General features: G+C 38.9%; 1 protein-coding gene across 2 annotated transcripts; it reads left to right on the top strand.

The window, feature by feature from the left end:
• The first annotated feature begins 1,680 nt into the window (after positions 1-1,680).
• On the top strand, positions 1,681-8,236 carry asmtl (acetylserotonin O-methyltransferase-like). Of its 2 annotated transcripts, none has more exons than XM_026145618.1 (15): positions 1,681-1,780; positions 2,476-2,586; positions 3,159-3,290; positions 3,379-3,426; positions 3,521-3,585; positions 3,675-3,739; positions 3,947-4,055; positions 4,510-4,684; positions 4,755-4,952; positions 6,350-6,512; positions 6,619-6,809; positions 6,888-7,020; positions 7,106-7,246; positions 7,384-7,506; positions 7,906-8,236. In XM_026145618.1, exons 1-15 carry the CDS (start codon positions 1,727-1,729, stop codon positions 8,109-8,111), a joined length of 1,914 nt encoding a protein of 637 aa, XP_026001403.1. In that variant the 5' UTR covers positions 1,681-1,726; the 3' UTR covers positions 8,112-8,236. The 2 variants fall into 2 exon arrangements, with proteins under 2 accessions (XP_026001403.1, XP_026001402.1); XM_026145617.1 differs by having other exon boundaries at positions 4,357-4,684.
• Positions 8,237-16,069: the final 7,833 nt, after the last annotated feature.

The raw sequence follows: 16,069 nt of genomic DNA, 5'->3' as shown, positions 1-16,069 counted from the left end.
CAGGCATCCAAGAAAACGGAATTTATGACATTTAACGGAGTTAGAAGTTAGCAGGAAGTTAGCTCGCTAGCTTCTATCTAAATACAATATAGCATGTCCTGACTGCGGGGTTTTGGAAACAAATTAAAACGTACAGCTCTGCTATCACTTCCAACATTAGTGAAGACAGAAAACTAAACAGCAGTGAGGTTTGTAGGGTTACTGAAGTTTGGCTAGCTGGTATATAATGATGTGCTACGTGACCGCTAGCGACACAGCATAATATAAACAAGCTAACTTTTTTTCCACTCGATAAAAGTTAAGTTAACGTGAGTGTTCTCGGTGGTCAGGAACAAATGTAATCGCATGGCAGGATGCTGTAAAAGGACCAAACTTCAGCCAGGAGAACAACTGAGATAATCCATCCATAATACGAGGTTAGTCATTCATATACTACTGCATGGGCTGGGCTGTAGTTACATCCTAAGGTTTTAAAAACTGAGCTTAAATAAATGATTAGCGGTAATAAAAGCCGAGGGAGGTCAACAGTGATCACTGACTGTTTTAGGAGCTTTTTGAGATTAAATAGAAGAAAATACATAACATTAAACATGTTAACAACACAAAAGCCATATTAAACGCAGACTACTTTAGGCCCGGAAGTAGGATTCGTCATGTCATCACTTAAGGACCGGATTGTATTCTTTCCTTTGGAAAGGTACCATCTGTGCAATCTGCAATTCTGTTGAAGAAAGATGTTGAATCTATTTGATTACTGGAGAAAAATAATAGATTTCTGTGCATTTGTTTTATATGTGCATTCAATTAAAATTGGTTTTGTCAATTAAGCATCTTGAGGCAGAGGGTGGGGGAGTGGTTCCCTATTTTTTTTTCTTTTCTTTTTTTCCTGGGAGTTGGCAACCCTATTAGTTAGGTATATGCAGTGTTGGTCAAGTTACTTGAAAAAAGTAATCAGTAACTAATTACTGATTACTTCCCCAAAAAGTAATCCAGTTACTTTACTGATTACTTATTTTCAAAAGTAATTAATTACTTAGTTACTTAGCTACTTTTTAAAAACACGATTTACAACCTGAATAGGTGATAAAGCGATAGATCTGTCAGCCCAATTCTACTTTTTCTGCATAATCCATCATACAAAATGTAATCAAATGGAAAAGTCTCTTTTTTTAAACTTGTTTTATCAGTTTTAATCTTTTAACTTTATGCATCAAGCAAAAATTAAATTATATGCAACATTCTCTGGCTTGAAGAAAGTAGTTTAACATTTAAACCTATTTTCTGCACGTTCCAGCACATAAAATAAAATATTTTTTGTGTTTACACTCAGTCTTTCAAATAGATGCAAGTAAAACACAGCAGAATATAAATAAAATCAAAGACTAGCGGTCCTGTTGCTCTATTTTCACCTGTAAAGCAGGAGTGAGTACTGCCCATCTCTGGGTATATGTAATTATAAATTAGGTTGTTTTATATTTTTGCTAAGTACTGTTTAGAATACCAGAATTGGGAAGATGGTGTAGGTTTAAGTTTATTACAAAGGCTTTATGACTTTTCCTATAATGCCATGGTGGGCCGGTCACTAGTCAAAATGCCTAGGCTGTTTTTTTTTTTTTTTTTGTCCCAGTCCAGCCCTGAGTAGCAGTAGTCGTAAGTAGTAGCAGTAGTTTACTGGTGGAACTGGTGTGCGTTTCTTCGAGACGCCTACTTTATTACGTCATCACGCATGCGTCGTGACGCAGCAGGCGGGTCCTGCTGTCAGTTTCCCCGAGTTGTACAGGTAAGAAGGACAGCTGCTATATACATGTACTATAGTATAATAGTGAACACATGAGAGATTTTAACCATGTCACTTTGGGGTGAACTTGGTCGCCAAACGTTGCAGTAACATTTTGTTCACTCGTGGTTAATTTTTTTCCTCTTTCTTCTCGCTCCGCAGCTTTAAACGCCGCAAACTAGCACAAGTTAGCTCAAATGAATTAGTGTTGCTAACAGCAGAGTAATTAAAGCAGATCTTTAGTGTTGTGAACTGTGTTCGTCGAGTTTCATAACGCTGTCAATGTCTTACTTGTGTAAAATATACCTGTTGTGTAATGCTATGCTACTTACGCCCGATGCTTCCTGAAATATGAAGTTGTCTTTATTTGCTGACTTTATGCAATAAATTATTTGCTAAGATTTTATGCAACTGAGTGGGGATTTCTCTAAAGTGCTCACTGTATTCTTTAAGGTCATTGTTAATTGTGCGTGAACACAATACATCCTCGTGTTATATATGCTCAGAGGCGAGAATTGTTCTTTCTTTAAATCTTAAAATACAGTTTACAAACACAAGTTGGATCCTGTAAAATACATAAATAATATATTTTTTTAAAATATCAGAGCTAATTTCATGTTATGATAAAATTAGCTCTGATATAAGGGAGCCGCAGAGGACACATCTGTAATGTTTAACTCTGTTCACCTTGTTGGCAGTTCGACCTAAAGGCCACCATGGTGCTGAACCCAGTCATTTCCAAGCTTGCTGGTAAACTGGTTGTGCTGGCCAGCGCTTCTCCTAGAAGACTTGAGATTCTCCGCAGTGCAGTATGCGTTTTCCTGATTATTCCCTTGTTATTCCTTATTATTCCGTATATTCACAGAATGTAGTTTGAGTTTGCACAATAGGACTGAGTGTAAATGTGTAAAACCCTAGTAGGTAAAAAATCATCTCATCATCATCCCTAGCATGTAGTCTGGTTCATTATAATGGGTGAAATAGAAGGAAAAAGGGAGAAGACATTTGATTTTTAAGTTCTTTAAAACATGGCAGTTTTATGGTGTTGGTTAAAAATTAGCAGTTGTATTAAAGTATAAAAAGCAGACAAATCCACATTAAGAGAGCAGATTTACAGAGCAAAATTTAGAAAAAATAACAGAGTTCAAATCAATCATTGGGTACAAATTTATTTATTTGACACCGCTAGAAAAGCCATGTCAAATAAAAACATGTATAGCTAGTTCACTGAAGGAACTACTTTAAACTTAATTTAAAGGATTATTGATTTAAGAAACCCATACTGACTGGATTTTTCATAGGTTGGTAAATCTGATAAGAGTGGCGTAAGTCCTATTAAATATAACAAGTGTTTTGTTTGCTTTGCCCTCTTATCTGTCAGGGTTTACGTTTCGAGGTTGTGCCGTCCTGGTTTAAGGAAACCCTCGATAAAGGGCTTTTCAAAGCACCTCATGAGTATGCTGTTGAGACAGCCAAGCAAAAGGCCCTGGAGGTAGCCAGGAGGATGCCCTTTGTAAGATAAGCTACTTTTTTATGACAAATAATAGAATTTATTCAGTCAGATGTCATCACTGAGAACACTTTGTCTTGATTTACTTTAGAAACACCTGAAGACTCCAGATATAGTTATTGGGGCTGACACAATTGTGGTAAGACAGAAAAAAGCACAAAAGCAAATGCATTTTCTTAATGGCTACTGTAAAGTTTTTCTTTATTCACTCTAGCCAACTGTTTATTTCACAGACTGTAGATGGCATGATTCTGGAGAAACCAGTGGACAAACATGATGCTTATAGGATGCTGTCAAGGTCTGTGTCAATGGGAAACATTCAGAGTTAACATTAAAAAACCATAAAATGGAAAAAGATATCATGGTGATTTTGTCTTTCTCTTCCAGTTTGAGTGGTAAAGAGCACAGTGTGTTCACTGGTGTAGCTATTGTCCTCTGCCATGAAAAAGAAAGTAAGTACAGACTCAGAAACTGTCACACTTGTACTTTATTTTTCTGTAAAATGAAAGAAATTCAGAAAGAAGCAGTTCCCTATTACAGATCACTAGCACAGATGTTTTAAGCAAAAATAGTAAGAGAAACATTTCTGCCATAAATATGTAGAAGACATTTATTGGTCTTGCGACTCTTTTTTTCATTTCTTCAATGCTGCCTTCAAGATGAAGAAGTCGATTACCAGCTGGTAGATTTCTACGAAGAAACTAAAGTGAAGTTTGCTGATCTCTCAGAAGATATGCTATGGGAGTACATCAATAGTGGTGAGCCCATGTAAGTGTGATCTTTTTAACTTTTCACATTTGTAACAGTTATTGTTGACTCTTTCTAAGTATTCGATCAATGGAGGTCATTTAACTGCTTGTGAGTTTCATGAACTTGTTGCTTTTTGGACTTTGATGCCTGATTTTGTTCCAGCTGTGTTTGCCTTGTCCCATTTGACACGAGTCAGCAAACTATGACAATTCTGCTCAGTTCAGAAATAGTGTGAAACTGTTGCAGAATGCATCCAGTAAACAGCTGATCATTTACAGTATGTGTTTGTACAAGTGAAACCTTTCTGTGTGTGTCTCAGGGACAAGGCTGGTGGCTATGGTATTCAGGCTCTGGGTGGCATGCTGGTCGAGTATGTCCATGGAGACTTTCTCAATGTTGTGGGTTTTCCCCTCAACCACTTCTGCAAACAGCTAGACCTTATTTACAATTTTTGTACTTCCTCTTTGAAAAGCACGTCTACCCTTCCAAGCTGCAGCGACAATCTTCCCATCTCAGTACCCACCCAGCCCCCCTCCAGCTCACAAGCTCTGCCCAGCCACAACTCATCCGTTCGCAGACCAAGCAGCCCCTGTGACATTCAAAGACTCCACACCCAGATCACCCCCACAGCCAGTCCTGCCCTTAAGGTTTGTTTTTATAACTCTATAACAAAAATCTGTCGCCTTTTGACACTATTTATAGAAAATCTTCCCATAGGTAAAAAGAGAAGACAGTGAAAGTGAAAGTTCACAGACATTGGTCAATAGCACGTCTAAACATACAGACAACAGGAAGGTCAAGCTTCATGACAATGCAACATTACCATCGATAACAAGGAGAGGGCAGGTGACTGAACCTACAAGAGGAGACTTGGAGCGAATCTGTGAACTGATGGATGGATTCAAAGCATCAAAGGTAATCAGTGCCTTTGTATAAAAAAAAAAGTCCTTTCTGTAAAAGACCTGTTACAGAAAAAATGTCAACTTTATGCGTTTGTTCTTTGTGTAGTTGGCTTCCACAAGATGTAATGAGTAACGTAGCTCAGCTTAAAACCTTGAGTTGTCTTGAGTTAACTGCATCCAAAGCTCACTATTTTTGCAAAATAAAGCTTCCACTCTATACAAGCAAATCAGTGAAACCAATCTGCGGTGGTTTTGCACAGAGACATGTGCTGACATATTTCTTGATACGTTTATGTGACTTCCTGTGTACCCTGCAAGTTGCCTGTGAAGCTTAAGGTGACCACAAATCTTGAGGACACAGATTTAAGCAAATAATAAATACAGGTTTGTGCAAAATATTGAGCTAAAACACATTTCTGGGTTTTCGACGTTAAAAGAAGGGAATTAAAAACCTTTTGGTAAACAAAACTGGAACAATTGCATTTAAAGTTTGATATGTAGTGCAATACATTCACATGTGCAGAGTGTTTCCTGTGGTACCAGTTCCCACACATCACTAAATCTCAGTCTTTCCACCCACATATTTGTATTTAACAGCGGGCAAGTTGCTCTTCTTCCATTAAATGCTGCTTATTTTAGTTTCTTCCAGATAAACATTTGGTGGTTGCTGTCAAAAATCTCAGTTTGAATAGTCCAGCTTTTCAAATGACTGTCTTACCCAGATGTTGCTTTAGTTGCTTACGAGACTGTCAGGCTAAAGTTCACAAGTTTCCACTTTGAGAAGGTGGCACTGCACAGTAGAAGATTACTGCTGTGTTTGCTAAATCTGTTTGTGAAAGTCATTGTCAGTAGAAAGGAGAAGTTCCTCTCAGGTCCTGAACTGCTTTGGCTTACGCCTATCAAATCAAGCGAGGCTTTCTAAGTCCTGAATATTCTGAATGATTGTGGTAAAATGTGAAAAAATAGAAAAAGTGATCACAATAACACCTTAAGTTATGGTTATCAAACCTTTACAGGCAATCATAATGTGTTATTTAATGCGTGGTATAAATCCAGTTCATTCATCCATAACTATGAGCTGGATGTGGGAAACATCAGCAAACTCTGTTTACTTTTTTTACATTTAGCACACAGATTGTTGCTGATCTTGTTGTCTGTCTCTAAAGAAAATAAAGTAAATAATGAACTAGAGAACAATAGTTTTTAGTTGAGATGGTAGCTCACTGGTATGCAGCTGTAGTGGAATACAGTAAATCATGCACTTTGCTATGAATAGAAATGTTTGTGTTACTATTTGAAGAACCAGGAAGCATATGCTTTTCGTTAACAACAATCTCACATCAACATAAAAGGGGAAAAAAAGCTAACTTTGTTTCTGCATTCCCTTCTACTTTTCCAAAAACATTGCAGGCACTTTTTACAGCATCCAAGTTGTGTTTGTTTGACCTGCTACATAGCCGGCCTGGGCTGGATGCAGCACAGGTGGCCCAGGAGATCAAAGCATCTGCAAAGGGGACCGAATGTCTGCTGGAAGCCTGTGTATCTCTGGGATTGTTGAAGAGTATAGAGAAAGGTTAGCCAGCTCTCTTATTAATTGCATCATGATATTTTTCCCTTGCCTTCAGCAGCAGGCATTTAATACTTAATTTGGAAATATCTTGCTGTCACTCTGTTGTTAGCATGCCAAAAGCCAGTGTATGAGAACGCAGATCTGGCCACAGATTTTCTGAGGTCAGATGCCCCGTGTTCACTGCATGGCTACCTCCAGCACTGTAACGAAACCATGTGGCCACTTTTCTCCCACCTTGAGAGTGCTGTGCAGGAGGGCACCAGCCAGCGTGAGAAGGCCTTTAGCAAGCAAATGCTTCAGGTGGCTATCTCTGATTTCTGTGTCATATATCTGCGGTGCTGGTGAGAGCATATTCAAACTCACCTTCTCTCTTTAAAGGAAACTTCCTCCAGCAGTCGGGAAGGCAAACTGAGATTCATGAAGGCCATGCACAACATTGCAAAAATTACAGGGAAAACCATAGCAACGGCATTTGACCTCTCCACCTATAAGTCAGCCTGTGATCTCGGAGGTAAGAAAAGAATGCAAAACGTTACAGCTTGTCACTGAATATGAAACCACTGCTCTACATCTTTTGTCTTAATTCACTGTCTCAGGGTGCACCGGTGCCTTGGCTTATGAATTCGCCGAAGCTCATCCTGGATTGTCTGTAACAGTGTTTGACTTACCTGCTGTTGTCGAGTTGAATGAATTTTTCCATCCACAGCACCCAGACAACAGGGTATCATTTGTAGCAGGTCAGTTGTTTTGTGACACTGAAAATTGTGACTGAAAGATTGTTTGGATCATATTAGACAGAGTGACAAATATGCCAACAAATTCCGCTCAATCTGTGATTAATTTGAGGGCTTTTTTTCACTTTCTTTATGATCAGGAGACTTTTTAAAAGACGAATTACCCAAAGCAGACTTGTATATCCTGGCGAGGATTCTTCATGACCTGCCTGATGAGAAAGTGCATATACTGCTGAGTAAAATCGCAGATGCATGCACAGCAGGTTTGTAAAGCTATATTCACTCATATGAGTACTTATCTTTACTGAACAGTGAATGTCAGCCAAACATCGCTTCAAACAGAAAGCATATTGTTAATGCTGAGTATAATATTCTCATTCTTCAAAAGCTCTTTTTCTGCAGATGCTTGAAACTGATTTGACCGATTGATTCTCATGCTGTGCTAAAACGATAGGTGCTGGTTAGTTTGGGTTTAACAATGTCTTTGTTCTGAACCGCTGTTGCAAAGAGCTCAGTGTTGAAAAAGACGAAGGCTTAAAGCCAAGTCAGAGTGCTGCCTTGCTTATGCAATACTTTTTTGTGGAAACATAATGTAAAGAGCGAAAAGGGAGTACAAATCTGTTCTCTGATGTTCTGTGTCTGCTTATGTTTCATGTTGCTAGGCTGTGGACTCCTGCTAAGCGAGATCTTCCTGGATGAAGACAGAAGGGGCCCCAGTCGTGGGCTGCTGCAGGCCCTTAGCATGAGCGAGGGGAAACAGAGGAGCGCAACTGAATATAGCCTGCTTTTGAAGAGCCACGGTTTCATCACAGCGCATATCAGACATACAGACAACCTCCTGGATGCCATGCTGTGCATCAAAGCTTAACACTACATGCACAGTATACATTTTGGTGTATGCTGTAGGTAACCGTTGCCAAAATCAGGACTGTTTTTTTGTGGTTCTTTAAAACAAGCTAGCTGATAACCAATAAAAGACGTCTTTGTTTTAAAGTGTTTCATGTGTGCTCTTTACACACTTATAATCCTGAATGTGTTTTAAATTCTCACCTGTAAGATCGCTGAATTGTTGAGAAACACGGAGGTCTGTGTTACCCTAAAGCTTTCATAACCATTAACATGCATTTAAACTTTGCAAACAAATCATTGTGGCTTTCAATCATTTTACCACAATACACGGGGGCTTTGTTCGTGTTTGTTTGCTTGAAGAAGCACTGGCATGTAGAAATGGTGATACCACATTAAAAAAAAAAAATATCCGGTTCATGAAAATGTCAAGCTTTAAACATGGGTTAAAAAAAGTATTTAATTTTTTAAACCTGGTTAGGGTGGAGCTAATTCAGAGTATGTTGAATACAACAGGATTTGTTGTGTTATAAAATATATTTTATGCTATTGTGTGGAGTAGAGAAACCGTGGCTGCCAGTTTGAGCCTGCTACTTCTTTGGTATAATGCATTAGAGCCCTTATAAATTACTACTAAAATAAAGGTATCCTTTGCAAACCCTTGAAAAATAAGTCTCTTTTTGGTGGCAGTTATTCTGTAAAATGCACCACACCCCGATCACAAGGTCCAGCAAGCCAGCAGACATCAGATCTGACAGGCAGTACAAGTTAATCCTAATACAAGCCATATTTTGTGTTTGCCAGTTTCATCCATGCTTCAAGGCTTGGGCAGTCTTTTTTAACTGGCCTTCTGGTGGCGCACCCACTGGTTTGAAATGTTGGCAGGGAGTAGCCACTCAGGTCAAATGTCATTAGAAGCCTGCGCCAGTCTGCAGCTTTATAATGAGGAAAATAGTCTGTAGCACTGCCTACGTATGTGTTTTTTTTTTTTGTTGCAGTGAAAGGAAAAGCAGTACCTCATATCATCTTGCTTGGACTGAAATCCGTGTGAATGGTCTTCATTGTCTTGGAGTGTTCGGTGTGGAGCTGCCATACCAAAAAAAATTTGGGGTGTTGTCAGCTGGATGATGGCTGCGGGTGGAGCGTGTGCATCTGACCTCTGAAGTGTCACATCCTGATGATGTCTGGATAAAATGGTGGGAGATGATTAAAGAAGAAACGATAATGTCTAAGTGGGATGTCATTTTCGTAAACAGATGGATTTCCCCCAGCGGCCATGACTTAATGTTCGCATTCACTCAAAGACTCTGAAAAGCATCAGTTATGTTTTCTTTATTTATTTATTAACGGTCCTGCTCGATGGATCCATTACACGACCCTCAATCTCTTACCCCGAAAAACTGCTACACCCCCCTGACTAAGTGGAATTCAAACTTCAATCTGTTCCTCTCTTTCCTAAAGCGCTTTTGCTTGGAATTTAAATCACGCTGATGAACAGACAAATACATCAAAGCTCTCACAAGTTAAACACAACATTTGGTGGTTTCGACTATAATTGCCCTCTAAAAAAATAATGACTACACTTTCATCCTCTGACATTAATCTCTAAATAGACTATCTTAAACGTTAAGTGACACTGGATATCGTGGAAACGTAACCCAAATATTTATCTTGCAGTTGAAATGAGCGCTGTGGTTTAGTTTCCTGCTGTAGCCGTAAATCTCCTCAAGATGGCATCAAAAACCTGAAGAACCCTTCTAGAAATGTGGCCACACACTCTCACACACACACTACAGATTTCCCTGTTTGGTTGTTCTTTCCAGCAGCACATGCAGATGCAGGTTTATAGGCATCATTAAATGACAGCTAACTATGAGAATCACACCTGATTATGCTAAGTTTGGGAACTTGATTCGACTTTTATGCATCGGGTTGGCTAGTATAGTGTCTTAATCAAAAGAAGCTATAACACCAACCCTTAACTCCTTGCAGATTTACCTCTTGAATTTCAGTTTTTTGGCAGCGGTTGAGGCAACCAGACAGCTGAGGGGGAATATGTGGGAATATCTATGGCCATGATAAATAGCTCTTATTCTTTGTGACACAGAAAGTGTCTCCGCATTACTCTTCATTTTGGAACCCACTCTAAGTATTTTCCTAGGAGGGTAATAAGGGTGGTCATGTTATTCATGGCTATTTTCTTGTCAGTCTGGGCTCAGGCTCTTTGTGACATCTAACTGATTTCCATTACTCAGATTTAGTTCTTTGGATGAGGAGAGACAGAGGGAGGGTGGACTCAAGTTCAAATATGACACGGAGTGTAAATCACATGAGGTTTTATTGTGAATGCCCACCAAATGCAATATATACTTACAATACTTTTCTTCCATATTGATTATGAAAGCCTGTGTTGATTTAATAACTCCAGAACTTATATTGCTTTCCCGAGGAGATCCTTTGAAAGACAACTAAGTGAGACCAAATGGCTGCGTAGTAGGAGAATGTCAGGCTTGTGAAACACAGATGAGTTTCACAAATCAAAGCGCATAGTCTGCTAGCCTGTGTTGCCTTAAAACATGATGAAGCATTTCCACGAAAGGATTTGCATACCCGTTCGCTTCCAGTGTCCCAGCTGCACCCGCTCACCCTCAAATGCCTCAACTTTTGTGTACCGGTATCAACAGCTAAGACTCTGCTAGGCTTTCTAATGAAAACCATTCAAGTCAATCAAGTTTACCAGAGACCAAAGGCCAGTGTAATTTGGGAAAATTGCTGAAACTCCAAAGTAATCTTCTGTAATTCGATCTTGCCTATTGAACACTGGCTGTACTGTACGTGTCGGATAAGAGCTCAGTCATTTTCTTCAAATGCAGTCCTGACAAGCAGCATGGCTTTCCACCTGCAAGTAATCATCATTCTAGTGTTAAGTGCTTTGATATTAAAATGACTGATTTAAGACCATTTGCTGCTAGTAGATAGCAATTTCAAAACACTTCCATATGTTGATAGTGAGGATAAGCTGAGTTTGTGAACCGGCCGGGCTGCGTGTTGTGTTTACTGTAGTAGAACAGCCAGGAAAAACACACCGCAGCTAAGCCATAACTTTAGTTTTTCAGTCTTTCAGTTGAGAAGGCAGACTTTACATTTTACATGAATGATGCAATCAAAGCATAACACCAGGAAACTTTCATAAGATTTAGGATGTTCATTTCTAATGTAAACTTGTACGTTGTGCAGTTTGTAACCACATGGGGGCAACGTTGGCTAAAGGAAACCTCCATGAAAGAGTACGATTTTTTTATCAAGTTCTACTGTTTGTTGATGCTTTTATCAAAGTGATGGGAGAAGACAGTCATTCTGACTGCTTGGGTATTTGAAAATTGGCAAATATCTATGTCAAACCTTTGTGTTATCTTAGCTGAAAAATAAATAGCATCACTGTTTATACCGAAAGCCTTTCTGCGACTTCGAGAAGGATACGCAGAATCCGAATGGCTGCATGTAGAATAACAAACATCCTCTAATCAGTCAGTTTTCTGAATTGCCTCTCAAAACTGAACTCATGCTTGGGCACCTGTTTCAAAGAACAGGCTTGTTTATCAAAGTCCTCCTCTGTCAACAAACAGAATAAGTGCGATGATGGTTGGCTCCTCAACCCACATCTGATTTCAGCAAATGTGCAGTTGTTCAAAGTGAGTTGTGCTTCATTGATTTGTTTCAAGGCAGAGGAAAAATAACCTCAGGGCTTCTACCAGTTAGAAATAACAATGGAGTCCTTCATTGCTGTTTGTAGTTTTGTTGGCCTGACATCAGTGGTAGAACATGGAGGGATTTTCACTGTGAATTTAACGACTAGCAGGGACTCTGAAAAACACTACTTTGGGGTTTTTTATTGTATTAGATCAGTAGATTTTTTTACTCCAGTGTTTCAGTGATTCTGCAGAGATTTTGAATCGATTCATGTCTAATTTTCTCTTTAATGCTTATATGATTTTTTTTTTTTTGCTTTTCTTAATTTGGTAACTTTAATAATAATTTAACTTTGGTATGTTTGCTAATTTAATTTTTTTTTCTTCCTGAGAGTTATAATGGAAAATCAATACCACTCTCATGCCTGCACACTAACTTGAAGGCAAGAAAGACTAGCTTAGCTTAGCACAAAGCCTGGAAGCAAGGGGAAACCTGTAGACTGTATAAAGAAGACAGAATCATTCATTTGTGAAGTGTTATTTTTAAGCTAGCAAAGCAAATACATATTAAAGATGCATGTAGCCACCATCCCCCAGTAGTTAATGAAGTCTTGTTGTAAAGCCTTGAAAACAGTGTGTTGGCTATCACCATCTTGGTATTCTAAATCTATGTATAAGAAGTGGCATGCTCAAAGTGATTTGTCATATGCATACATAGGCACAACCTAAAGCACACTTTTATAGCGATCATAATTTAAAAAAAAACACAATTTGAATATATACAAAAAAACAAAAACAACTAGTAACTGAGATAATACATTATTTAAGACATCTGCTCCTGCTGACTATTAAGTTATTGTCATGCTAGGAGTGGTTGGAGGATGTGGCATGACCGTGTGCAATGACCTTGCGATCTCATTACCTTTTAAAATAGTTGCTTCGACGGCAGGGACCAGTCTGCTTGTGATGATATAGTGATCAAACACCATTAAACAATTTTTCATTTAATTAAACCTGATGAATCTGAGAAAAATTCAAATCTGTTCCATTCTGTTGCAAATATCTACACACATAGAAATTCTGTTTAACATTATATTCGAGCCAGAACCTCAAATTTGAAACAAAAATTCAGGAATTTGACGACACATAGTGACATAGTTACAGACATTTCCAACTCGGCAACTTTGCTTTCAAATTAAAATTTTGTCAGAATACAACTGTTTGGCAACACAGTAAGTCGAGTTCCCTACTACAAAAAGATGTGTCATAGAAGTGTTGCACTCATAAGCTTATGGTGATTCAGACTGATTGCTGGTCTCTTTTGATGGTTTGTTTATAAGTTAGACAGCAAATATTTACAAAGCTTTGCCAATTTGACTGAGAAATGCTTGTAGTGATGTAAATTTGTAATTTGTGCAACTTGTAACTCAGAGTGCAGTTGTTTAGAGACAGGTTGCCTCCCACCAGGTGACCTGTGCAACTGCCTTGTGATCAAAAGTGATAACTCAGACATTGAGGTTGTTTTTGGGCAAAACTTTGGGCAACCAGGTGGTTGCTGCAACTACTTTTAATCATTTGCAAAATGAAAATGAAATCACCTGGCAACCACCATTTTTTGTTGCCATTCTATTATTACCCTAGATTGACGGAGCAATTTTAAGAGTTGCAGGCTTAAGGTACTTCTCTATTACCTTCACGTTTACAGAGCAGGAAGCCATCTTTGCTATACAGTCTATGGGGAGGGACTCACTTTTCAGATAAGCCTTAAGTGTCCATATGAGACCTCGAGTTACCTGCTTGGGGAAACCAAGTCCTGCTTAAATGAAATCTAGTAGTAGTAATGCCAAAGCTAGATGAGTTACTGCAGGTAGATCCCTCTTACCTTATTTTTATGTTCCCTAAACAAACAACCTAATCTAGTCTTATAAGATGTGTTTTTAACATGTAGCTGTGAACTCTGGAAAAAGCCAAGCTAGTCTTTAGGTAAGTCAATGACCTTGTGGTTTTATCCTAATATTTAGGTAACATGAGTGTCACTTCTCATCTAACTTAAAATTACATTTTTGCAAAAAACCTCAGTGTTAAATGATTCCTCAAAGCCAGTTTTTAACCACACATGATAAATGTCAACATCAGCAATTACACAGTAACATGCAACCTTTCACTTCCGAATCAGAACCCATTTGGCCCCCACTAAATCCAACAGCAATCTTATTAACATATGGAAATATTTGTTGCGGTCAAATGAGAGCGTCCGCCTCCCTCTCGTGTCTCCATGTGATGTGTGAGATGTCACTCAGTGATACAGTAGGGGAGGAGACTCTATGTGCTGAAATGGTTGGTGACAGAGCTTTCATCCCACCCACCGAGGGCTCTTTGTTGTTATTTTTGGATCTCTCATGGGCGCAATCTGAGAGAGCAGACAAGAGACTGGGTCTCATCATTGCTTGGGCATGCACACACACACACACACACACACACACACACACACACACACACACACACACACACACACACACACAAATGCACACTAACAGGCACCTGCATATACAAAATCATGTCTCACTGTCATGTCAGTCATATTATCGGATTTTCTTTTGGGAAAATCCATTAATTGTGTGTAATTAAGGCATAAGCGGAATTTTTATGTCACTAACTGGTTTGTGTGGAAAAGCTCATTTTGAATAATATAGGAATTAAAATAAGTACATGAATAAGCTACTTGTTATGAAATTCATATTATTTATACTTAAAAACAACTTGACTCCAATAATACAGCAACATTTTGATTTATTAGGTGATTTTTCTTAACATTACTATGTCTAACCTTTCTCTATCCATTTTCACCCTTCATTGTTTATCCCTTGCAATAGTGAAACTCTTTGATTTGTTTTTCTTTTATAAGTTTTGTTTTGTGCTCTCGGGTTCTCAGGTAGACCCGAGTTATTTTACGTTGCCTTTGTCTTCGAGGCTTTAGACCCAACCAAATAACAAGAACAAACAGAATTTCCCTCTCTTATCTCTAGAGGTATACAGCCCGTTTAGTTTCTCTTTTAAAAAATCTGCCATGGTTTTGACATATTTTGATTTTGATGATCAACTAAATAGGCCGTAAATAATTTCAGTTCAATAAATTATACATTTTTTGTACTACCGGATCATATTGTAGTTTCTGGATTTTTTTTCCTTATGTCTTTATTACAGATTGTCAAGATTCAATGAAGGTTTCTAGACTGAAACCAGAGCCCTTTGGTTTATAGTTAGTGTCAAAACTCATATAGGAAGCACCGCATCGACTGTAAAGTTTAAATCATTTAAGTTTAGGATACAAAACTGAATCACTCATCAATGTGTTGGTGTTGCTAGAGAATCTTGTTTTTGTAATTAAGGTAAATTATCCCCTAAAAACTCGCAAATCTGGGTTGGGGGGGGGGGGGGGGGGGGGGCTCCATATTCCTTTACAAAGTTTTAAAGGATTAGCATTCTTTGTTTGAAAAGGACAGTAATGCATGCATAAAAATGAAAGTCTCCAGTTAACAGCTTAAGTCTATTTGATTTCCAATTCAAACACTAACAGTGATTATAACCTCTGACAGAGTAAGATGCAAAACAAATGTTTAGCCTATCAATGGTTTGTGGCGATAAGATATTTATGGGGTTGACAAAGTTGTCTTTGTGTCTGTCTCATCACAAGTTGAAGGTGCTTCTGCGCTGGCCTCTGACACTGATCACAGGCGGCTGCTGTTTAAAAGTGAGAAGATATATTCCTCTCGCTGTGTGATGATGACCCTTGCTCTTAACCCCCTCCAGCAGCAGTTCATCCTCCAAACAATAACAATCAATTCCCTCCACATCTGACAGAGCCGAAGAACAACTTATAAATGATATGCATCTCCTGCTGGTCCCATGGCAACCGCCTTGACTTTATTGTTGCGTTTCTTTGATCCCGCCAAGCTTTGATTCATTTCTCTTTCACCCTTTTAGCTAAACATATCATGTGAATTTGGAGCTTTGTTCCTGACAGGCCCCGTCTTACCTCGCTCTCTCCACAGGCTCCTGACGCCTCCCAGAGGAGCCACGGAGGAGGAGAGGAATTCCACTGGATTCAAAGACTTCACCGGCTTTCTTTTGACTCTTCCGTCTGCCTTGCCTCGCCTTCCCTCGCTCTTTATGTTGACCTGTTCTTCGTGATCCCCTGCCAAACCATCTCCCGGGCCCTCGGGGACTGTGGCTGTATGTGCACAGGCATAAAACATTGCATGGGTGTAGATGGTTTTAACCCCCTTTTTCC

The sequence above is a fragment of the Astatotilapia calliptera genome, chromosome 16 (assembly GCF_900246225.1).
Source record: "Astatotilapia calliptera chromosome 16, fAstCal1.2, whole genome shotgun sequence".
Taxonomy (NCBI): domain Eukaryota; kingdom Metazoa; phylum Chordata; class Actinopteri; order Cichliformes; family Cichlidae; genus Astatotilapia; species Astatotilapia calliptera.
This window is presented reverse-complemented; position numbering and strand designations above follow the sequence as displayed.

Bases quoted from the DNA above. Each gene is read 5' to 3' on its own strand.
- asmtl (XM_026145617.1), top strand. From the start codon at position 1,727: ATGCGTCGTGACGCAGCAGGCGGGTCCTGCTGTCAGTTTCCCCGAGTT. The intron at 3,291-3,378 runs GTAAGATAAGCT...GATTTACTTTAG, and splicing joins TAGCCAGGAGGATGCCCTTT to AAACACCTGAAGACTCCAGA. The intron at 3,740-3,946 runs GTAAGTACAGAC...GCTGCCTTCAAG, and splicing joins CCTCTGCCATGAAAAAGAAA to ATGAAGAAGTCGATTACCAG.